This window comes from Centruroides sculpturatus, unplaced genomic scaffold (assembly GCF_000671375.1).
Source record: "Centruroides sculpturatus isolate CEXI.00-Female unplaced genomic scaffold, Cexi_2.0 scaffold779, whole genome shotgun sequence".
In the NCBI taxonomy this organism is placed as follows: domain Eukaryota; kingdom Metazoa; phylum Arthropoda; class Arachnida; order Scorpiones; family Buthidae; genus Centruroides; species Centruroides sculpturatus.
In genome coordinates this window covers 16,246-41,608 of record NW_019385026.1, presented here as the reverse complement: position 1 = coordinate 41,608, position 25,363 = coordinate 16,246, and the positions used below count along the sequence as shown (strand labels likewise).

The 25,363-nt window shown below is 28.0% G+C and overlaps 1 protein-coding gene and 1 pseudogene across 1 annotated transcript in view; both read right to left on the bottom strand.

Annotated features, from left to right (window-relative positions):
- Positions 1-5: 5 nt before the first annotated feature.
- LOC111633601 lies at positions 6-2,138 on the bottom strand (annotated as a pseudogene).
- A 386-nt stretch (positions 2,139-2,524) lies between these two features.
- LOC111633602 (tankyrase-2-like) overlaps positions 2,525-25,363 on the bottom strand; it is a 34,838-nt gene continuing 11,999 nt past the window's right edge. Inside the window, exons 2-16 of the mRNA XM_023378208.1 lie at positions 24,204-24,428; positions 21,933-22,141; positions 20,285-20,379; positions 19,331-19,397; positions 14,706-14,892; positions 14,489-14,610; positions 13,938-14,029; positions 12,938-13,016; positions 11,254-11,425; positions 8,753-8,829; positions 6,038-6,189; positions 4,497-4,563; positions 2,825-2,923; positions 2,616-2,709; positions 2,525-2,544 (exon numbers count right to left, since the gene is read on the bottom strand). Of these exons, the coding sequence (XP_023233976.1) occupies positions 2,525-2,544; positions 2,616-2,709; positions 2,825-2,923; positions 4,497-4,563; positions 6,038-6,189; positions 8,753-8,829; positions 11,254-11,425; positions 12,938-13,016; positions 13,938-14,029; positions 14,489-14,610; positions 14,706-14,892; positions 19,331-19,397; positions 20,285-20,379; positions 21,933-22,141; positions 24,204-24,428 (1,757 nt within the window). The remainder of the gene's footprint in view (positions 2,545-2,615; positions 2,710-2,824; positions 2,924-4,496; positions 4,564-6,037; positions 6,190-8,752; positions 8,830-11,253; positions 11,426-12,937; positions 13,017-13,937; positions 14,030-14,488; positions 14,611-14,705; positions 14,893-19,330; positions 19,398-20,284; positions 20,380-21,932; positions 22,142-24,203; positions 24,429-25,363) is intronic.

Genomic DNA, 25,363 nt, shown 5'->3' with positions numbered 1-25,363 from the left:
GAGGGGCGGCAGATGCCTTGTGCGACTAGATACTCGAATTCTTGCCTTGCTGCTTTAAGTTTTTCGGGCGGTAATCGTCGAGGCCTTGAGAAAACTGGGGGTCCCTTCGTTTCTATGTGGTGTTGCACATTATGCTTTACCGGGTGGGGTGCTGTGGCAACCTCCGTCAGATTGGGAAATTCCGCCAAAAGTTTGTGAAAAGGCGTGTCTTCCCTTATTGATCTAACGGCAGCTGGTGAGCCCACTGTAACTTTTCCTCTTGAGTTCATCTTAGTCAGTGGATCGACTAGGCAGCTGCGGCGAATGTCTACTAGTAACCCGTAGTGGCGTAAAAAATCAGCTCCGATAATGGGTTGAGAGACTGTTGCCATGATGAATGGCCAGTGAAAGGTTCTTCTGAGGCCTAGATCCAGTTTGAAAAGCTTCTGGCCGAAGGTATTTATTGTCGTCCCATTAGCAGCGAAAAGTTGTAATTTCTCGGGCGATCGGTTTGCTTGCCCCTGTGGCACAGGGATGACTGACACATCTGCCCCCGTGTCGACCAGGAAGCGTTTGGCCGTTGAGTGGTCATATAGATATAAACGGTGTATTCCTAGAGTGCCGCCACCCGCACCGTCAAGTGACGGCCCTTCTAGTTTCCCTGTTGGAAACTGCAGGGTTTTGTGCACTTCAGTGCTTTTTCTTTGAATTGCTGGTGGTACCAGCATTGGCCTTCTTTCTGCGCCCCTTCGCGGCTCTTTGATCGTCTCCGGCGGTTCGTGGATCTTTCTCTAGCTTCCAGTCGTTCCAGGCGGGAGGAGATATCTAAAAGTAACGTCTGTAGCGTTTGGTCTCCCTGAGTGACTGCTTGTACGGAAACGGGACTATCGGCTGCAGCTATTATACCATCCGCCATCTCTGCCAGTTTGTCAAGGCTGTTGTTCGAGATGGCCAGGATCTGCTGGACGTTAGATGGTAAACGTTGTAAGAACAGCGACTTTAGCAGGTCATCACCTATGTGCGCTGACGCCTTGCTACGCATTTCTAACAGCAGTCTGGATGGCTTCTTGTCCCCAAGCTGCATTCCCGAAATTAAGTCTTTAAGCCTTTGCGCCTCACTGTCGGCGTATTGTCGTCACAGACGGGCTTTAAGAGCCTCGTACGGCTTGTCCACTGGGGGGTTTAGAATAATATCGGCTACGACTGCTAACTCCTCGGGCTGGAGTGACGAAACCACATGATGGAATTTCGTTACTTCTATGGTGATTCCCGCTAGTGAGAATTGTGATTCCATTTGTTTGAACCAAATTTCTGGGTTCGCTCTCCAAAAGGGAGGTGGTTTAACAGAAACTTTGGCGATTGTCCCTGATTGCGAGGGTTCCATTTCTCCTTGGGGGTGCCGCTCGAGAAAACCAAAAAAAAGTTCGTACTTACAATTGCGAAAAGAAACTTTTGTTGCGACGATCCGTCTGCCTTTATGCTTCGAGCGTTAGGGTTAGCGAGACACGTGGTCGAATAATCCACAAAATCAAGTATTTTGCTGGATAAAATTGTATCCTCACTTTAAATCTGTCCCCTCGATGCTGTAGCTGTCCACCTCCGTACAATCCGTATGCGATGTTCTTCGATGCTAGCGGATTGTAGCTGCTCGGTCCAAGCTCCTGAGATTTGCACGTGTTCGTCTTTTGTTCGGGTCACCAATGTCGGGTTACCAACTTGTCGATTAAAGTAACTCGACCGACATAACGTAAAAACATGACACTTTTAATTAACTAGTAGATTATATTCTAACTCATTCTTACAATGTTTTTTTTTAACGAGCGGTATCACAGTTCGTGGAGCGTAGCGTAGGGTCGACTGGTCGTCTCGGCAGCTAGTCCAGAAGTAGTTCATCGGCTAACGCTCCGGGCGATTTACCGCCTTACAGAAATGTTGACTATTAGTTTGCGACAAGAAATAGTTCGCGACCGCAACAAGTTTTTGAAAACAAAGTAATAAAACAATTAGCAGTTTATTGTACTTCATAGTGGAAAACTGGCAGGGTCTATTACTTTTGGGGGAGAAAATAAACAAAGTTTTACTACCCTGAAGTTGAAAAATAATACAATCCTGTGAAATTTAACAAATCTGATGTCAATAAGTAAACATTGAAATTATTTATAGTGAAATGATATTTGATAAGTTTAGTTTTTTGCATTTACAGATCAAATTACAAAAAAATATAAATAAAAAGCTCATTTTTTAAACCCATAAGTATTTTATACTGTTAGATACTAATGAAAATGTAGAAATCAAAGATATAATCATAATCAAGCATATATATATCAGTAAAAATATAAAAATTGCATTAATTTGCTTTATGTATCTAGCAGATAAAACATGCCAAGTGACATCACAAAAATTGACATAATTGGATGAGAGTTAAATAAAAAAATAATCATCTTGTTTAATGCAATATTTTTCAAAAATTAATTGAAATCAGATTAAAATTAACTTAACAGTTGGTTCATAATTCATAATATAGTCTAAAATAATGATTTTTGCATCAAGAAACTAATAATACAACTAAAAAACATTGTAGTTATTACAAATACATTTAATCTATTATAAATATATAATTTTTTATTATATTTTACCTCTTAATAAATCGGCAACATCTTGATCTCCTTCTTTAACAAGATCTAAAGGCATATGACCATCTCTATTTTTTTTGTTAGGATCAGCTCCATGCTATAACAATAAATTTGTTAAATGTATATATATATAAGAACTACATTTTACAAAATTATTTATATAAATTGTAATTACAAATTATTTAAATTTATAATTATTGATAAGAACTAACTTTCAATAGCAGTTTGACAATTTCATATTTTCCTTTAGCAGATGCTTCATGTAATGGTGTAAATTTCCATAAATCAGCAACATTGACATTTGCACCATGCTAAAATCAAAATAAGTAATTTTTTTATAACTGATATATAACATATTATTAAACTGTTCATATATTAAGTGAATCCAATAAACAATATGTACAAGTATCCCCCACTTTACAAAACTTTGCTTTACAACTGCTTCATTTTTACTAAAGACCCACTTAGTATGTTTTCACTAACTGAAAGAAATTCAAGGAAGATTTTTGCTTTTACAAAAAAGGCAAGAAACAAAAGTAACATTTAGCATTTGTTTTTCAGCCAAGCCATTTTAGTGGTATTGTACACCCCAAGTAGTGAGAGTTATCTCTAAGCTTGTTCCTGGGTACTACATTAAGCATTATACAGTCATAACCAAGAACAATCTGCGAGTATCTGTGCTTTGTCTGAGATTTATTTTGTGCATCCATTAAATACATCCTAAGGTGCAAAAAGCCTAAAAGAGCTCTTAGGAGTATTACATTTAGTGTAAAACTGGATGTAATTGTGTTTTAATTGTGATGAATGAAATGAAGACATTGTGTTAAAACATAAAGTATGGACAATAGTAATGAAAGTATAGCCAATGTCAAATTTAAATATAGTCATGGATGGTTTGATTGACTTTTTGAGACCAGAGTAGTTTCATAACTTATTTTGTAACTTACTAGAGAAAGTACTTCTGGTGTAGTTTCACTAACTACACTGTATTTATCATATCATTCCTATTTTTAATATATTATTATTATTATCATTTGATATGACCTAGTAAGTTACTCAAAAATTCTTTCCATGTAAATTAATGCTATTGCTTCTTTGCTTTATGCCATTTCAACTTACAAAAAATTTTATAGGAACACTCTAGTGAGGGAAACCTGTGTAAAGTACATGTTAATTACAATGAAACCTTCAAAATTTTTAAAAAAAAGTTTAATTTTTTTTATAACTACAGTAGACCCCCTATAAAACGGGTTCATATAGTTTGGATTCCTATATGACAGCAAAAAAATTGTGACAGTATTCGTACAAACACACTAAAAAAACTCCTATAATTTGGTAAAACATCATCGCCAACTTGTGTCGCGACAGGATTGGTCGAATCTAGACCAATAGCAGATATTGTACAAACCGTTGAGTTTAAACGAGCAGCGGACCTACTAAAACCCATTTATTATTTAACGTCCATAAAAATTATATTTATATTAATGATGTCTCCAAAGTTCAGCAAATTTTTCGCAAAAAAAATAATTTATCAGGAAGCACGCAAGCGGCATTCGATGACAAGCTCCACGACGAAAACAAGCTTAAGCAATGGCGTCATCGAACGGTGCACACTCGGTAAGTAATCCTACAATTTTTTGTTTATAGCATAGTTTATATGGATTATTCCCAAAAAATTATACGTATTTTGGAAATGTTGAGTTGAATTAGTCTAGAATAGATTCATTTTATGGAAGAAAACCTTTCAAATAGCTGTAGTCCGTAAACTGCATATGTGCCAGGCTGTGATTGGCTCATGTATTCAAGGTCTCGTAGAAAATGGATTCATAAAAACTGGAACGTATCTACCATGTTATAGGGGGGTCGACTGTATTTGTATTTTACCTTTACTAGTAATTCTGCAACTTCATAATGTCCATAAGAACATGCATTGTGTAACGGAACTAAACCACTGTAATGAAATAATTTTCAAATATGCATAATTAATTAAAAATAATACAATAAGTTAAAATTTTTATCATAATATAAAAATATATTCCAAATTATATTACATAAAAGTTTTATTTGCTAATTAATGATAGTTTACATTACAATTTTACATTACATTATATTGAAAAAATTCATTACTTGAATATATAACATCAAAAGAATCAATGTGAATTGCTCCAACAAAAAAAAAATAATGCACAAAGAAATCATAACTGACATTACCTGTTTTATCTCTCTCTATCTATTGTTTTTAATCAAATGCATGAATTATTTGTATACTAAATCAATTAATTCTGTTAACATATTATAGTTTTTAAACTGTACTAAAATAAATTAATATATTCTATAGATTGTTTTATTTACTTAAATTAACATATTTATACAATTATGTTATTAGCTAGAATAAACAATATACTAAAATGGATGTTTTTGCTTTTGTATCAATATTTTTTTAAAGAAAACATTTTTAATAAAATAATTTTATAAAATATTTAGTATTCATATCCTGTAATAAATGTGTTTAAGTGTGTGTGTAAAATATAGAGAACAAAAAATTTGTTTTCAAAGTTCTCTCTAGAATTTAAATTCACTGTACAATATTGTTTTCTAATTAAGCATTGTTAAAGATTTGTGATATGATTAAATTTTTGTATATACTCCAAAATATATATTTCATATAAATGATTATATACAGTATTTTATATCATATTCTGATTAATAATTCACAATCTGATACAAATTGTTAGATTTAAAAAAAATTCACTTCTTTCAAAGTTTTAATCTGTTATTTCTGACAGATAAGCTGTAGAAATGTTAAATAATGACAAGTTCTAGGAAGAGAAAGAAAAAAAATTATTTTTTCAGTAAGATCTAATTTTTGAAATATGGATATAATTGTTTCTTTATAATCTTTATGTTCACTTTTTCCTCTTCCATACTTTTTTACAAATTCTAACCAATATTATTTTATTAAATCTAAATTATTTTTTCTTCCTGATTATCATGTGTATAACTAGCCAGCCTGTTTATTCCATTTTTTCCTTATCATTAAAGCTATATAAATTAATAAAAGCTTATTATATCTTATTCTATACTCATATTTTCTAGAACAAAAAATTTGAAAAAAATAAGTAATTTAAAAAATATTTTACATAATAAATAGTTAAACTTCTGTAAAGAAACCTGTTTAATGTGATTCTAATTTTAATAGATTTTTTAAGTACTCATGAGGGATATAATAAATATGTACATACTAAAAGAAATAATAAAAGCACTTGTTTATTCAAACTTTGAAATTGTTATTACTATCGGCACTATATATTAAAAAATCTTAAAAATTTATGAAATAATACATAAATATGACTTTTTTGTTTAAAAACATTATAAATTTATAATATCAATATTAAAATTTTAAAATGTTTTCAAATTTTACTTACCCTTTATCTTTAGCATGAACATCAGCACCATGCTGTAAAAGATGTTCAACAACAGCAACTCTATTATAACCAGCAGCAAAATGTAATGCAGTAGATTGTCTTCCATCCACATCACGACAGTTCACAACATGAGGATGATCATGTAAAATCCTCTAAAATATTTTTCAATTATTTTTTATTTAACTTGAAGATAAATACTACACTTTTAAGAATAAGATAATCAATAAAATTAAGTACTATAATTTCATAATTGTTATAATTTCAAAATTGGAGAGAGAAATACTTTACTTCTCATAAAAAAAAAAAAAAAAAAATAATAATTATAGTGCATAAATTATTAACTAGATCTTAAATATAAATATCACATATAACAACATTATTTAATATATTACAAAATATAGTGATTTATTATGATCCAAGCAATTTTAGTTAATAAATGCTTCAAAAATAAAATAATATATAGGGTGGTTATAATTAAACAGATGGTGCTTAGAGCTCTGTATAGAAAAAACTATTAGACCAAATTCAACTAAATTTGATGTGCATACTTTCCTGACTATGAGATTTCAGTTTTGAAAATAAAAAGTTGTTTCAAAATTTCCTGATGGAAGAAATTTGATGCTAATGTCACTGCATATTATGTAAGTGGTGGAAAAACTTTAAAAGTTTATAAAAGGTTGCAAAGCAAGTTCAATGTGGATTAGTGACAAGTCATGATACATTCATTACCTGATTGCATATTACTTGTTTAAACTTTGTTATAAAAGACATAGCAATTCTAGTGATGCATTCAAGAAATTCCAATATTTAAAGTCCTTACAAAAAGATCCTCTGACTTTTACTTATCTCTGAAAAATGATTTTGCATTACAAAGAAACAGAAACTTTCAGTGTGAAACAAGGAGAGACTGGTGGAACTGGTGAAAACAGAGGAAGTTGCAACTCCCTTAATAAAGTAGTGAATGGAGAATTCTCAAAAGAGCTGAAGTGTATGTGTAATATCACAACAATTAGACATGTTCTATCCTATAGTGCAGAAAATTCTACAGCAAATATTGCAGTTATACCCTTACAAAATATCTAAAAATCATAAATTGCTACCTGGTGAGTATAATTAGTGAAAATTATTTGCCATGTCATAATAATATATACTAAAGCCAACCACTGCCTTATGCCATTGGACTATATAACAGCTATAATATTAATAAATTACCAAACAATTTGACACTAAACTTTTCTTCCAGTTTAATCTAAATTAATTTAATTAAAAATTATTATTATTAAATTTATTATGAGATGGCATACGGCAGTGGTTGGCTTTAGTAATATAATGTATCAAGTTTTTGTAGCTTGTTTGTATAATAATATATCAAATGCATACTTTAGAAAATGCTATAAAGTAAATCATATATGATTACAAACATTAAAATATCTATTTCGGAATCTATGGAGTCATAAAGCCCATTTTTATTTATATGATATGGTAAACACAACTACCATGTTTGTTTTGGAGAAAATCCCACACATTTATCAACAAATTCCCTTTCATCAACCAACAATCACAGTATGACACAAGTTCACAGCATCTGTCATTACTGAACAATATTTTTTGAAGAAAATATGACATATGGGCAAATGACATGTTCTGTCAATGCCACTAAGTATGGAGACATGCTTCAATAATGAAGTTGTTTAGATACCATCATCTTTATGCAAGATGAACCACTTGTCATTTTGGTATCAACATTCAAAGGTTATTGCAGCAACACTTCACAAATGAAAGAATTATAAGCCAATTCAAACAACTTAAACATCATAATCACAAGATTGGTGATTTTTAGTTATGGAAATACTTGAAGAGAATTCTTTATAAAGGCAATGTTCTTAACTAAGTTGTCTTAAAAGGCATAATTTTGCTATATCTAAAACAATTGCACTTAAGTCAGTTTTGTTCCACTGTCAAGTGAATTGTTCATCAAATGCTTTAGAATAGAAAGATAAGGGTATAGTACATACAATGTTAGTCTGATTTATTGGTTGCTTGAACATTTCTGTGTGTGCAATTTGACGTGTAAAATTACTATATGTGACATAACCTAGGGAGAGTCACAACTCATGGAATCTGTAATCACTATATTGCAATAAAATGCTTGCACTTTGTATCTCAATGTCTCTGTTTTGCCTGGATTTCTTTGATAACCTATATAGCAGTGCCAAATTTCCCCTATTGGAAATTTTGGAACTAAACTTGCAAAATTGAAATCCTACAATCAGGAAATTTATGAGCCCCAAATGTGGTTGAATTTGATCCAATAGATCTTTCTACACAAAGCTCTAAACACTTCCTGTTTAATTAACTTACCCTGTATTTAAAGTATCTGATTTCTATGTGAAAAAATCTATTATTAGAAACAAATAGTCATTAAAATAAAATTATTTTTGAACAAATTTTTTAAATTAGCCATTTCAGAAATTCTAAAAACCTATAAAACAATATCTTAGAGATTCTAAATTCAAATATAATTTAATTCCAATATATTCAAATTTTTCTATTATTCCTACTAATATTTTCATTTAATATAATTTAATTAACATGATTTAATTTGATAAAAAATAGAATATATTAAGAAAATTCTACATTAAATATAGTTAATTTATGAACTGCNATTTATAATAAAATAAAAATTTAAATAAAAATTAATATATTTATACAGACCTTTACAACCTCCACATCTCCAGCTTTAGAAGATTCTAATAATTGATATTCAATATCAACTCCAGCTGAAGGTGGATCTATATATAAAATACAATAGTCAAATGAAATCATTTAAATATAAATTATATTTAAGTAATTTGTTAGCCTATTATTAACTATTATTCATCCTATATTGTTAAATAATCTATTATAAATACTATTTATTTTACATAATCTGAATTAATAACTTTTAATAACATAACAACAGTAATAAAGATAAAAATAAAGTAATATTAAAAATTATAAAATAAATCATATATGAATATAAAAAATTAAAATACCTATTTAAAATCTATTCTAACAACATTGAGAAAAAAGTATTCACATACAAAACATTATTAAGCAAGTACTTAGATAAAATATCAACCAGCTAAAACATCATCAAATGCCCAAAAATAAAAGCTTATAATGCCAAAGTATCACTATCCAAATGCCAAAGAATACTATCATTAACCACATCATTAACTATTTTGCAAAACTTACAAATTACAAACTACTTAAAAAACAAATTATTGAAAGTGAAAAATACAGAAACATAATTTTCTTAGTTGAATCATATGACAAGGCCAGATTTACAAGATATGTAAGCTGTAGCTTAGGACCTCGAGTTTCAAGAAACCTCAAAAATTTCTACAAAAAAGAAAATTGAAGTCAAATTTTGTAATAAAATTTTTTTACAAACCAACAAAATATACTTTACTTTTTATTTTGAGTAGTATTTAATTATATTAATAACCAATATTGTTTATATTACATTTCTAGTATATTCTACCTTCTAATATAAAATTCATCTGATTTTATAGGTAGCTTTTCTTAGCTTTTAGTAGCTTATTTTTGCAATAAAAAAATTTCAAAAATAAAATTTTAATGTTTTCCTTTTTAAATTGTACCTTATTTTAAATATTGATAATACTTTTTAACAATAAAACATTTATCATTAAAATTTATGTTTATGTTAATTCTCTTCTTTTTATAATTGACTTCTAAAATTGTAAAGGGTTGCTAAGGCCTCAAAATGCCTAAATCCAGCCCTGCATACAGGATAAAGTGACATACAAACATCTTATGAATATGTATTTTTACCTTTATGCAGAAAATAAAATAACTTATGATTTTAAATTTTTATTTAAAAAATGAATTAAGTCAATCATTCAGAATAAATGATTAATTTTTAAATGAATAAATGATAAATTTTGAATTATCAAGTTAAATAAAAAGAATAAATTTGAAATATTCTTATACACAAATATACTGCTTAATTTATTGAAATTCTGCAAAAATTAAAGTTAAATACAAATATTATATAAATGTTTAATGTAAAATCAAGGCTGTGGAGTCGGAGTCGTGGAGTTTTGATGTTTTAGCCGGAGTCGGAGTCGGAGTTGTCAAAAAATCTGCCGACTCCGACTCCTTTTTACTTACCAACTTGTTATGTATACAAAACGGAAAAGTATTGGAATCGTGTCAAATTTCACCCTCCAAGTTTTTTTTGCAAATCCACATGTTTGGAGAACTCCCGAACCCCTCAAAAAAGTAAATAAAGGGGAAAAATTTGCGCGCGCGTGTGTTGGCGTCTAATTTGTTTAATTTCTTTATTTTCTGTTCTGAGATATTAAACAATATCTCAGAACAGGTAAAGTTTAAGAAACAAAATGTGGCACTGTAGCTTGCGTATAAAGGGGCATTAATACTATTAAATGTTGGTTCTTAATTAAAGGTCGAGAGGGTGAAGACATAAAAGTGGTCATGTGTCATGTCTCTTAATGAATATTTTACTCGTTATTAGCGTTCAAAATTTAATAAAATAAAATAAAACTCGTTTTTACCCTCAAAGTAAGCTTTTTTGCCGTTTTATAATAGTACAGTAAAACCCGTTAAGATGTTCTCGCTTAAGATGTTAGAATGTATATGGGGACACGATTTAGTTCAACCACTTTGACTTAAATAACTAACTCCTGTGTTAAACCATCGGACTCGTATTCTGACCACTCTGACCACAGAAATTATTAGTCTTCAAACAGGGTGAACGAAATCATGCCCCCCCCACACAGTCTAACATCCACACATATAGAAAAAACCTCGAATCTTTTGCATATCTCGAAATTTCAAGGTGTCCCGAGTCCAAAAATGTAAAAATTTGGGAGGGGTCATTTTTTGACCGAGCGCTACACTTTTCCTCTGTTATATAGGCCTATAACAGCCGGAAAAGTAAAAACTATCGAATAAATATTTATATATTACTTAGAGAAGTCTTTTAGCTTTGGAATAAAAAGTTTCTACGCTCTATCTTTATTACAACTCTATTTATTGAATATTTTATTCTGAGGTCACGTGATGACATCAGAATTTCTGGGTCTCTTTCGGTAACAAGTCTGCCCCTAGTCGGAGTCGGAGTCGGAGTCGGTAGATTTTTACGCGACTCCACAGCCCTGTGTAAAATAATAATGCATAATAATAATTACCATTAAGAATTTTCTGAACACTTTCATTAGCAACCTGGGCTGCAGTATATCCTTGTAAACTAACAATAGTAGGGTCCACTCCATAAGACAGCATGATCCTACATGCTTGTATATTGCCCTCTCTTGCACATCTATGCAATGAGGTCTGTCCTAATCCATCAAGACCATTTACCTGAAAATATTAGACATGTACTAATTATTACAATAAATAGTAATGAAATCATTTAGTTTCAAAGTATTTTGAAATTACTTTTATCACTTTAAATAAAATTAAATGTCAAGTATTTTATGCATTTCATTATAACTTTTTATTGATTATAACTTCTACAAGGTATGATATTTAAGAAAAAAAATTGAAATTATATCTTTTTAACTTTGCAAATTTACAACACTTTGAAATTGTATGAGTGAGAGTTCTAGTTTTAAAAATAAAACTGTTGAGAAAAGTGTTTACTATAAACTATTTTTCTGAAATAAGAATGCTTTGTATAGAAACAATCTCTCACTATACTATGAAGATGTATAACAAGATGAAGAGTTTTATTTCAAATTAAAAACTGAGCATTAAGTAATAATATTTTTTTTATTCAAACATTATATAAATATGTAAGATGTAATGTGAAGTTAACAATCTAATTAAATTAATTGTTTACACAAATCTATCATTCTGTATATTATTATTATTTTCATTCCCACTGAGAAGAAAGAGCATATTAACAGTGCATAGCATATTGTATTTATGCATTTATTTTTCCTTTTTACATATTTTTTACTTTAGATTTACAGAACAAAATGTGGTTTTCATACAATCTTTCCTTTATATACTTTTATATATTTAGGTAAACATTTCATATAAATTTCCTTCACCATATAAATTTTAAAACTTTGAGCTAGATCTCTATCATAATTGCTTAAAACTCATTTCACCTCAAAATAAGACGTTTCAAACTGATTTTGTATTTAAAAAGTAGTTTAAAAATTTTTACTTTGAATGAAAGCAAATAATAATTACTTTTCATCACATTTTACAGGTGACTTGTTATTACTACAGTAAAACTATTCAAATGGGCATAAATTTTGACCAATTTCTTTTCAAAATGAATGCTCAACAACAACAAACAGCATAGAAGACAAACCTTTCTGATTTTTTTATGTTGCTATAGCAACCATTTTAGTTAATCATTGTATGAACATAAGGTCCTTGCATCCCTAATACCATGTCAAAAATTTAATTTTTTTTCTATATAAAATGCATAATCTATATACTTATGAATCAGCTAATTTTTATCAGATTTAAATATTTTTTAAACTTCTTAAGAATGATACAATATGTATCTGTGGAAGCTAATTAATATGTAAATTAAAGTGTATTATAAGTTTATTAATTTAAATCACTTGACTTCTTTTGTATTTTTTATATTTAAAAATTTAATCTTACTCTCTAAATTTATGAATTTCATCTTATATCTTATCAATTCAACTCTCATGTCAATTAATTATAATCAAGAATATTTATTTCATGCAATTTTAACTAGTTGATAACTAATATTAATAAAGTAAATTTAATAACTCTGTAAACTATTTCTCATTTTGATTAGTTCTATATTCATTTATGCTTGAAAAATGGTACACTAAAACTGAAACAATTATACACTTTTAGAAAATAAAATAAAAATCTTTTTACCTTGGCACCATGCTTTAATAATAAATCCATGACATCAAAATGTGATTTATCTGCAGCTATGTGAAGTGGAGTCAAAAATCTAAAACAAAAATACATTAATCAATTTATTATTATACAGATTACTTTTATAAATATTTATGTTTTCTTATTAATAATAATAATATACAGAATAATACCAAAATATAATTTTTATAGCTCAAAAAATTGATTTTGAATATATCAACTAATAAAACTGTTTAAAATAATTTACTTTAATCTATATTAATATATAAAGTGAGAATGTTTTGTTTGTTTGTTTGCTGGAGGTAATCTTGAAATCTACTAAACTGATTTATTTTAAACTGATTATGCCATTAGAAAGTTTATTCCTTCCAGATGACCACAGAATATTTAGTATTTTCATATTAAAAAAGGAAAATGTATGAGAAAGATGTTTTTACTGCAGCATTTGTCTCACATCATCATCATAATCATATTATCCTTTATCTGCTCTGTTCAAGATCAATTTCTTCCTCCACCTGGTGAGCTTTCTTAAACTTATCTATTCAGTTTTAGGTATCCTATGGGAAACATGAACTATCATAAAGCTCAGACCCCTCACTCCTCTCTGATTCTGTCATTACATTCTATAATCCTCCAAAAAATATATGCTACTTTAAAACTTGGACTCTCACCCCTTCCATGATTTCATCCCCACAAACTTCCAAAGCCTTTGACTGACTTGGACCAAATTTTGTGTAGTTACTCTCTGTTGCCCTAAGGGAAACATACACTACCTTATAACAAGAGCAAATCAACCCTCTCCCTAAGTTCCCTGGCAATGTTGGACATTCTTTGTGACTTTTATAATAAAAACAAAAGTTTTTAATATGAAATGAGTTTCAAAATGAGTTTTTTTGTGGTGTGGAAAGAATATATGATCACATAGTATGATTATCATCTGTCAATTAATAATTGTTCAGTACATTTTAATTAAAAAATAAACATAATAAATACATACTCTTTATTCTTTTCATTCAGATTAGCTCCTTTCCTAATTAATGCTTCAGTTACTTGTTTTCTTTTTGGATAAGGTGAACTTATTCCACAATGCTATATAAATATTAAATGAATAAAAATATTTTACTAAAAATATTAAAACAAAATAATATATCATGTTATAACTATAGAAATATTAATTTATAGAAAAATGAAACATTAACAAAAATTATTAATTACAATATGATATTTCAGTCAAGCATACTTTATTTTAAAAATAAGAAATTAAAATTATGAATATTATTACATTAGTATTAAAAAATACATGCTCTCTGCTATAAATCTGCTAAACATAGAAACAAATTCATAACAACATAATACAATAAAATAAAATCTACAAGAATTATTCAAAAATATTCAGAATAAGTAAAAATTTAAGTTAATGAATTTAAGATAAAAATTTATTTTTTCTATACTTCTAAAAGTGCAGATTTTCAGATTTATTATTATACTTTGTATAATTTTTCAATAAATCATAAATACTTCTATGTTGATTAAGAATAAATAACTTACTAAAGCAGTATCACCAGTGAAAGGATGTTTGAAATTAACTGTTTCTACAGTGAGGTATTTTTTTACTCTGGCTGGATCAGCTTGACGTGATGCTTCTAATAGACAATGACCTTTAAATTCATCTGTAATAATTGTTTTTATTGTAAAAAAGATTTTTATCATTAAATAATGACCTTTAAAAATATCCAAATTATTAATTTCAATATATAAAGCTTACATGATAATCTATCCTGCAATTCTCTTGTAGGTGCAACATCAATTGCACTTTTGGAATGACAATTCAATAGAGTAGGATCAGCACCATGACTAAGCAATAATGAACATACTTCTACTCTAGATTTTGAAGCTGCTTCATGTAATGGTGTAAATTGCCAAAGATCCATTGCATTCACATTTGCTCCATGCTAAAAACAAACAGTATATCAATTATATAAATATATAATTGAGAAAAATCTGTGTAAATAACTTATGTATTTCAAAATATTTAATAGTAAAGTAATTAATAAATTCAATTATAAATATTCATCTTCAAAAATAAACAAGAAGAAAGAAATGTACAGTGAAATCACAATATTCTAGCATTATTCAAAATCAAACAATACTTAAATTTGTGCTTATTTGATCAATTTTTCAGCATAATTCTATTGCTTTTTTAACTTGTCTCATTTTGAAAACTATGAATCACTTTTGGTTTCTTACTTCTATGAAATGTAACCATACCATAGTTATTTATGCATGTCTGCATAAATAACTATGGTATGGTATAAAATTTAGAACCTTCTTTTATTCCAGAAGGTTCTAAATTTATTTAATAATTTATTTATTTATTTATAATTATTAATTTACTTAAGAGATGGCACCTAACGCCTACCTCTATTGTCAAATTACTTTATACTAATAATTTAATTAGCCATATTATAGCCCGATATTAAGGCGATCGTTTGGTGGTTTATTCTATAATTCTCGGGCTTTGTGTTGTTGTTATTTATAGACATGCACACATTTTATTATATCTGATTTTAGAAAGTAACAATTATTATTTTAGAACAATACATCAATAACATTTATTTGTGAATTATAAACTTTTAAGGGAATTATTATTTTATTATTTCAAAATAAAAATATATATACGGGTATACCTCGCCTTACGTCGGTAATTGGTTCCAGGAGAACGACTTAAGTCGAAAAACGACGTAAGTCGAATTTACTTGTCTCCAAATCTAATTGTCACTAGGCTAAACCATATATTGCCAATTCTGGTTCTGTATTTTATTTATTAATGCATTTTTAATAATATCAATATATAGTTAATAAGGATCTATTTTAAGCTTACAAACAAATAAATTTTAGTTTTTAATATAGTACAGAAAAAAGTAATCTAAATTTACGAATGCATGTACTGTAAATNTTCTCCATTACTGATAGTTATAGAAAATAGTTTCTAAATTTAAATTAAAAATAAAATCAATTAGTAATAAACAATATAGCCAGGATTAATAAATAAAAGATGTAAATTATCAACTTTTCTTCTTTTTCAAATATTTTACATAAAAATTTTAAGCAAAAAACATTATTAAAGATTTTTCCATTAAAGGGTGAGGTAATAATGATGAATATGTGAGAACCAGGGCTAGCATTTTGGCAATTTAGGCAATTTTAATTATTTAATATTTGTTCAAAGAGAAAAAATTATTTAAGCCTGAGATGACAAATATAACAGAGAAATTATCAACTTTTCTTCTTTTTCAAATATTTTACATAAAAATTTTAAGCAAAAAACATTATTAAAGATTTTTCCATTAAAGGGTGAGGTAATAATGATGAATATGTGAGAACCAGGGCTAGCATTTTGGCAATTTAGGCAATTTTAATTATTTAATATTTGTTCAAAGAGAAAAAATTATTTAAGCCTGAGATGACAAATATAACAGAGAAAAGTCGTAAGATTTTCTCTTTGATAATATTTCCTTTGTAAATGACACATCTAGCAAAAAAAACCACTCATTGAAGAAAATTTTGCCAAAAATCGGAGATTGGACTAGCACCCTGCTGCCTTGCATAAGTTCACCAAATTTGGACATAAGAATGGAGGGGACAAGACCCCAAATAAAAGGAGAGGTAAGAGAAGGTCATACAGGGAGACATGAAGAGAAAGTCCATCTGTTTTGTCTTCCCATTTTGACTATCCATCACTGAACTCTGCCACTGGTTCTTCTCGGTTGCCCACCTTACTTACCAGATCTTTGCCAATCTGTACTAGAGGACATTGAATTTTGGGAACTATTTGCCATCAACTCCTACAACAAGACTGTTCAAGTACCAAGGAAAAAGCAGACCATCTACGATTGTACCCAATTCTATGGATATCTCCACCCGGAACAAGGAACTCAAACCCAATGACAAAATAGAGACTCTCCTCTCAAAGACTCATCCAGCTGAAGATCACCAGAAATCATAGTGATTTATTACTATACACTTAATGGTAAATGCTCTCTCTCAAGGATAGGCACATAAAGTAGCTTTAAACTCACTCCATTTGTTTTATTTGTATTTAGGATAAGATTTAGTGAAATAAATGTTTGTTGTTTAATTATTAACCAGTCTTCCATCTCTTACCCATCAGTCCCTCATATGCAACCACTCAGACATTTATCAAAAGCCTCCTATGAGCCAGAAGTCACAGATGGTGTCAGGCCTGACCCATCTGTGAGCCTTGCTGACCTTTCATAAATACATCCTTAAACGTATTTTTAAATAACATGAATAAACTGATTTGATTGATTGATTAAGGTTCATATTACTCTGTTATGTAATTATATCTATTTAAATTAAGTAGTTTAATTATAATTTATTAGAAATCTTATATTAGTTTGAATTAACCAGTCTGAATAGGATATTCCAAAATAACCTTATACCAAGGGTGATAATGAAATTGTTGTAAACTTTTCCCACCAATGCATAATGTATAAGTTACAACATTAACATTCAATAGAATAATTTCCTGTTCGTATTCTATACTTTCCAACCTAAATATTCAAATGAATTCATAATGAGAATTACTTATGTTTTCAAAATGTTTTTATACTTCATATTTAAGATTATTGAACCATGTGAAGAATAAAAGTGTTGTGAAAACACATAAAAATAAATGTTAAATACATGATTCTAGCATTTACATCATACTCATACATTTAACAATTTGCATGCATTTTCCATAATTTTAAATCTTATATCTGTTATATAAATTTGTCATTTAATTAATAATCATAGTCTATACTTTTATAATCTAAATATAAAATTCAATTTAAATTATTTGAATTACGGCTACATTTATTAACAATTTTTCAGATCAAAAAAACATTTTGAAATTTCAAGCTTGCAACTCTAAATTACAAACTTCTTTCATTTTTCACATTCACTAATCCAATGTAGCAATTATTGTTTCTCAAACGGAATTCCGGGATCCCGGTTGTTTTTTTAACCCGGGAAATATCCCAGGAAATCCCGCAAATTTCTTAAAAATTCACTTTTTTTATTATTTTGTGTTAAGGTTAAGAAATTTTGCAAATAGAAAGCATAATTATCTCATTCACTGTCAGAATACATTTGTATTTATTAATTTTAAACCTACCTATTAGCTTTTTTAAAATTTTTGCTCGTTATGGCATGTCACAAATGGTCGATAATCAATACGTAGCTTATTTGTGGCAGGACTCTGAAAATTCTTTACTTGTCAGAACCCGTAATATATGGAATTGTGCTTACACTGTCTTAATTTTTAACCATGCCCAGTAGCTTCAATAAATGAATAACGCCAGATTGTGCAAATTGGGCAAAGATACAAACGAGTATAAAGTCTGCAAGTGTGAAGTTTTTCTTCATAAACCTGATTTAGCCAAATGAATTTCCGAATTATTGAGCTATAAGCTCGATGCCGCTATTAAAGCAGCCGAGGTAGACAAATTAAAAATACTAGAGAGCAAAAGAAGTACTACAATCTCGAAAACAAACTCGAAATCTTCCAGGCTACAGGTGAACAAACACATAATATCTGTCTTCTCTTAAATGCATTAAACACGATTCCAATCACATCAATTGAATCGGAAAGGGCATTCTCGGTAGCAAGACTTTTCATTACTAAAATAAGAATTAGAGTGAGTGATCGGAGTATTGATCATCTTTGCTTTTTAAAATCTTATAAAAGTTTACAATATTTTGTATTATATTTTATTTAAAAAACGAAAATTACCTTCTAAGCTATAAGTTTGATCTATAAGTTCAATTTTTAATTTTTAACTCAGTTCAAAGCATTTTTGTTGTTGTTGTTGTTGTATGCAGTTTCTAGCAAACTTTAATAAAATTTTTTTTTTATTTGTGAAAACTTCTACATAATTCAAAGGTAATTTTTATTATATATCTTACACAGCATTATTAATATGATTTTGGATGATACAAAACTTTAAATTACTTTAAAAAATGAAAAATAATTATATCATTTAATTTCAAGTATACGTTAAAAATAATTGATTCTATCCTGGGAAACAGTTCACTTTTATCCCGGAATCCCGGGACAAGCAAAAGACCGGGAAATGAGAAACCCTAGTAGCAATCATCTTTAATTACTCTATTAATTTTATGACATTGTTAAATTTTAACAATTCAGCTATTGCATAAAACATAATTAATTTATGTTTATAGCAAATAAAGATTATTAGTTAACAAACTTTTTGATCATCTTGTAATTGCTAAAAGATCATTTCTCCTCTAGATTAAAATATTAAAAAATTAAAGTTTTAGCCAAATAAAGTTTACATTAGTTACTATTTTAAAATTCTTACTTACCTTAATTAGCATCTCAGTCACTTCAAAATGACCATAGGAACAAGCATTATGTAAAGGAACCAAACCTCTGAAATATAATAAAATATAAGAACACTAAACATCACAATATATTATATTCTTAATGTAATATACTGATATAATATATACTAATAAAATTAAATTTACTGATTTTATGAAAAATCAACAGTATAGTATATTTTTATTTAATTTTTAAGTATTTATTTTTGTCTCTTTTTGATAATTCACAGTCATTTGTTTTATTTCTTTTAATACAAACAAAAAGCAATTTTTAATAATTCTAAGATATTGATCAATGGCTCCTAAATATCAGATGATATTTCATATACTCATTAAAAATCTGAATTCTATGATTTATTTAAAAAAAAGACATATTTTGAATTGTGAATATAACTAGAGATTGATTTGGTTTCAGTGATGGGCAGAGCTGAATAAAACTACGTTTTCAGTTCAGTTTTATTTTCACTTAGCAGAATCTTTTATGCTCAATGATTACTTTTTCTAGAAGTGACAAACTACGAAATAAGAAATTAAAATATTTTATTGATGTGGGGCTTAAACAAAATTTATACAAAACTTTGGAAATATCTCTGTCAATAGTCAAACATCTATGCAAATTTGGCTATATTAAAATAATTAAATTAAATACTGATTTTTCATTAATTTATTTGCATTAAATTGAAGCTTCAAAAAACTAAATTAAAAAGTATATGAACTGATTAAATCAGGAGAAAAAGTTTGTAAACTCTCTTGAAATTCTAAAAAACATACTAAAATTATTAGTTGTAATAATTATTTTCAAGTACTTTCAAGTTTGAATTTATAAAATTCAAGTATAAGTTCAGTATGTCTGCATTTACTAAGATATTGAAATGTTCTTTGCATCAAAAAATAAGAAAAGTTTTAAATTTATAAATGATCAAACTAAGCATTTACCCTTTATCTTTGGCATGAACGTCTGCTCCATGTTCCAATAATAACTGAACAATCCTAATACGATTATATCCAGCCGCCAAATGGAGAGGAGTTGACTAAAACAATAAATATATCAATTAATTTATCTTTTTTTACTTTTTAAATCAATATATTATAAAAACAAAACAGCTTATAATGAAAATTATAAATCATTTGAGACTAATTTAAGTTGCATTATCTTCCCAGACAAATAAAATAATGTAAAATTATCAAATTAAATATGTTTAAATCTAAGCAATGTACTTCTTAGAATGTACAGTAGATCCCCCTATAAAACCGTTTCCTATAGTTATGATTCCTATAAAAATTGTGGCAGTACAGTAGATCCCCCTATAAAACCGTTTCCTATAGTTATGATTCCTATAAAAATTGTGGCAGTATCCGTAAACAACGGTAAAAATAACTCCTATAATACGTAAAACGTCATCGGGCAGCCAAACTACTTTCCCGCCGTCCGTAGCGCCACGCTACGGAGAGATTTCTATCGTCTGGACAGTATTATATAAATTATATATAAATTAGGTACTGTACATATAATTATATATTAATTATATATAAATTAGGTACTGTATATATAATTATATATTAACTTAATTTATTGTAACTTTATTATAATTAAATATATATTTTTCGCCGTCTAGCGTCACGCTACGGCGAGTTAGGCGACCTATCGTCTGTTTAGTACTGTAATTTTATACATTTCTTGTGAAAGAAACATTTCTTATTTAACGGCCATAAAAATTATTTATATTAATGATGTCTCCAAAGGTCAACGAAGTTTTCGCAGAAAAATAATATCAGAAATCGCGGCCGCAATTTGATGCGCTGTTCCGCGACGAAACCAAGCTTTAGCAACGAGCGTAGTCAAAGGGTACACACTCGGTAAGTAATCCTACAATTTTTTGTTTATAACGTAGTTTATACGGATTATTTTAAAAAAAATATACGTATTTTGGAAATGTTGAGTCGAATTAGTCTAGAATCGATTAATTTTATGAAAGAAAACCTTTCAAACAGCCGTAGTTCGTAAACTATGATTCCTACAAAATTGATTCATAAAGAACGGAACGTATCTACCGTCTTATAGGGGGATCTACTGTATTTTGCTTCAAAGTCTGTAAGAAAAACTGCTCAAATTTTAAGATTTCCACTTAGCAAATAATATTTTCTAACATTTAAAAATTTGAATGAAAGATTTAATAACTCATTCTTTTTAGACTAGACTGAAATGTTCCTACAGTGTTCAAACAAATTTCAAATAATCTAACATTGAAATTAAAGAAGCATTGAAAACATTTACTGCCATTATTTACTTCTTAACTAATTTTTGTACTTGTTTTGATTTTTAGCTATTAGTCAACTTTAAACAATTGCTCAAAAGGTTTTTAGGAAATTTTATTTATTATAATATAAACATTCATCTTTCAATTTAATTAAATTATCATCAATTGACAAAATTTCTGAATATAGTCATTACTGTATAAAAGATTTTCTCATAGTGAATAAGAAATTAGTTTGAAGATAATATTTCATAATTTCTAATTTTTAAAATGTAATTGTTCAAAATTTAATAAATCTAATAAAGCAAGATAATCAAAAACCTTCATACCTTCCTTCCATCACTAGCATGACAATTTACATTTAGAGGAGTAAATAAAGCCATTAATTTTTCTTCATTTCCACTCCTTGCAGCTTCTAAAAGTTCATCTTTATGATATTCCCCAGTTAAAACTGCTCTAGCAGAAGGATCAGCCAAATCTATTGGTGTTTTCCCATCAGTGTTTCTGATAGTAGGATCTGCATTATGTTGCAATAACACTAAAAATAGTAAATAAGTAAAAAAAAAGTTTTCAAAATTTTATATGTAAAATTATATAATAAGTAATGAATCAAAACTATGTCTTCAAAATTAAATTTTTTAAATATTTATTTAATTCAATGTTAGTATATTACTATGCAGCATCGTTTCATTTTAGTAAATTCAACTTATCTGGCACACTATTTTAAATTGTTTAGTAATTTTCTTTTATAAAATTTTATATACAGAAATAAGAAATACAGTAAATAAAATCTGAAGAGTTTTTTTTCCTTTAAAATTAAAATCTGCATCAAATATTCAATATCAATACAATTCTTTTTTAAGAGAGAAATTTTTAAAAAATTTTCCACCAGAATAATGCAGTATATGTTTTTATAATAAAACAGCTTTACAAATTTTACACTGCAAAAACTTTAAAAGATTAACATTTCCAAGACCTCTTTGGGCCAATTACAGAAAGGAAGAATGACTAGCCTGAATCTAAGACAAAAATTACAATCTCATTGATACATAGCTTAAATTATTTTTCACAAACAAGCAGTAACCACAGCTTAATAGACTATATTACATTTAAAGTTGTTGCTCCATGATACTTTGAAATTTTTAAACAATTGGCATTTTTGTGATGATGTCAGAGAAAATGGCAGAAAATATGAATGTACTTGTAGTATAGTTAGTAAAAAACTATTTCCTCTTCTGAAAAATTTTAATAGACTTAATTAACGCTCACTCAATAACAGAAGAAAAATAAAATAAAATAAAATAAAAAAACAAAATAAATTCAATAATTAGGAAAAGTCATCAACATATCTTCAGTACAAAGTGATGTTGTGTTTAAAAGCAAAAAGGATTTCAATTTCAAGATGTCAGATACAATTTCACATAGTGTCCAACAGGAGTTTCCTGTGAGAATACCTCTGCCTTAAAAATAAATGGTACCTTCAAATTGGAAAAAGGACAAATTATAAGCTTCCTTATGATGTTTGCTTGCATCTCTTATATGTATAAATACAAAGCCTTGAAACATACAGAAGCAAGACTCAATCTTGATAGAACACAGATATTGAAGTCACAAATTGTTGTACAAACGTGGTTCCAATTGTGTTATGTAAGAGCTCTACATGCTTATAGAGCTAGAAAAGCTCTTATAATGAAAGCCAAAGTTTCCAAAAGTTTTAAAGGAAATTTTTGATCTCCCTAAACTAGTCAATTTCTAAGCAGCAATTGCATAATTAGTTATTGCTGTTTCTCCCCAAAATGCATTTGATTTTATGTGGCAATCTTTACTTTTTTAAAGAAATACAAAATGCTTAGCAGTAAATCAAAATATAATAAAACATTTCAAGTTCCAAACTAAAGCAATTACTAAATACTTATGTTTGTTTTCTCAGAATACAGAGAAAAAAATCAATTTACACTTGTAAATAGAACATTGTCTTAAAAATTAGATATCCAAATGTTTTTGGTTTTTCTTAGCTCATCTTAAAATATTAAATTATAAGTAATGATCTAATCTTAAGGAACAAAAGATATTTGTTAATTTTAGAATGTTTAAAGATTTTGAATGTTGTATCTAAAGTGTATAACTCTAATAATGACTTCAAAAATGTTTGAATATAAAATTAAAAAAATAAAATTTTTTATAGTCTAGAAAATAAAGAAATTTAAGAAACATTAGAACCTAACATTTTGCAAAATTCTAGTTACCCATATTAAATTTGTTTTAATATAAGTTGTTTTTTGCATTTCTAGTAAATCCATAGTAATATTGCAAGCATACAACAAAATCTGATGCAAATTTTCTCAAAATTTAAAGTTCTCAAACAGATAAATTTAATTGCATTTAATTGCTGATTATGTAGTAATAACACAGCAAATTAAACAGTAAAGTGTTTTTTGTGCAAGTATAAACACATTTTCTTGTCATCTAATCATATTATATTTAAATTTAAAAACAATACATTAAGAAAATTAGATCCAGTCAATGAACTTTTAAATCATACTTTATATAATCAATAAAATTAATTTTTATTGTGTTTTTCCATATAAAAAGTTACATACCTATACAAACATCTGTTTTTCCTTTTATAGCTGCTTCATGTAAAGGTGTATAATTCCAATTATCTCTAGCATTGGGATCTGCACCATGTTTCAGTAACAACTGAACTACTTCAGCATGGCCAAATGAACAGGCATTATGCAGGGGAATCAAACCACCATCGTCTCTTGCATGAACATTAGCTCCATTCTGTAACAAATGTTCTACAACGTCTCTACGACCAAAACCTGTAATAATATTTTGAAATGCTTAAGTAACAAAATTAAAACCATTATGAACAAAAGTTATTTTACATATATTTAATATGACAAACTTAACAAACAAAACAAATGACAAACTTGTCAAATATGCTTTAATTGCCACTGTCTATCCGAGGATAATAAATACAAACTGGAGATGATAAAATGCCTTTATTTAAAATTATTTTCTTTATAAATTATCAAAATGCATTTCGGCTTCATTTACTTTAAGCCCTCTTCAGTAAAAAGTTTATAGTAATTGCCATTATGAATTATTTCAGTAATTTAAAATGATATAACAAAAGCAATTATTTATTGTGACATTGCTCACAATGCCACTGCAATTTTTAATCACATTTTTAATTTATTTGATTTAAAATATATGCTCTCCATCTCAATTTAATAGTGGCTTGCCCCTGTATGTCATACTTGTCCTTTAACAAGCGTTGTGCTAGTCATCTGTTAACTCCATTCAGAAGAAAAGTTTTGATTAAAATAACATGACTTCTGGCTTGCATTGGAAGTTCATATATAGTTAATCAGGTCCTCTTGCTCCTAAGGTTTCCATATCTGGTCTCGTCTTTCATCTATCCATTCATATCAACTCCATTCTCGAGATTAAAGAAAGACAGACGACAATGGGAATTTATAAGTCTACAATTTTTTCAAATTTTAGCCCTATATTTTTATTAAAGTAAAATTTTCACATTACACTTTTTTATAAATGAATATTTTTGAGATGTCTGAATAAAATATAAAATTTCTATAAAAAATATTTGCATTATGCAGTGTGTCCATAAAGTCCGTGTGCAATTTTAAAAAATGTATAACTTTATTAGTATTTGTGATAGAGAAATTATGTAGAATATATTGGAAATAAAAAAATATATATATTTTTTATTTTATATTTTATTTTAAATATA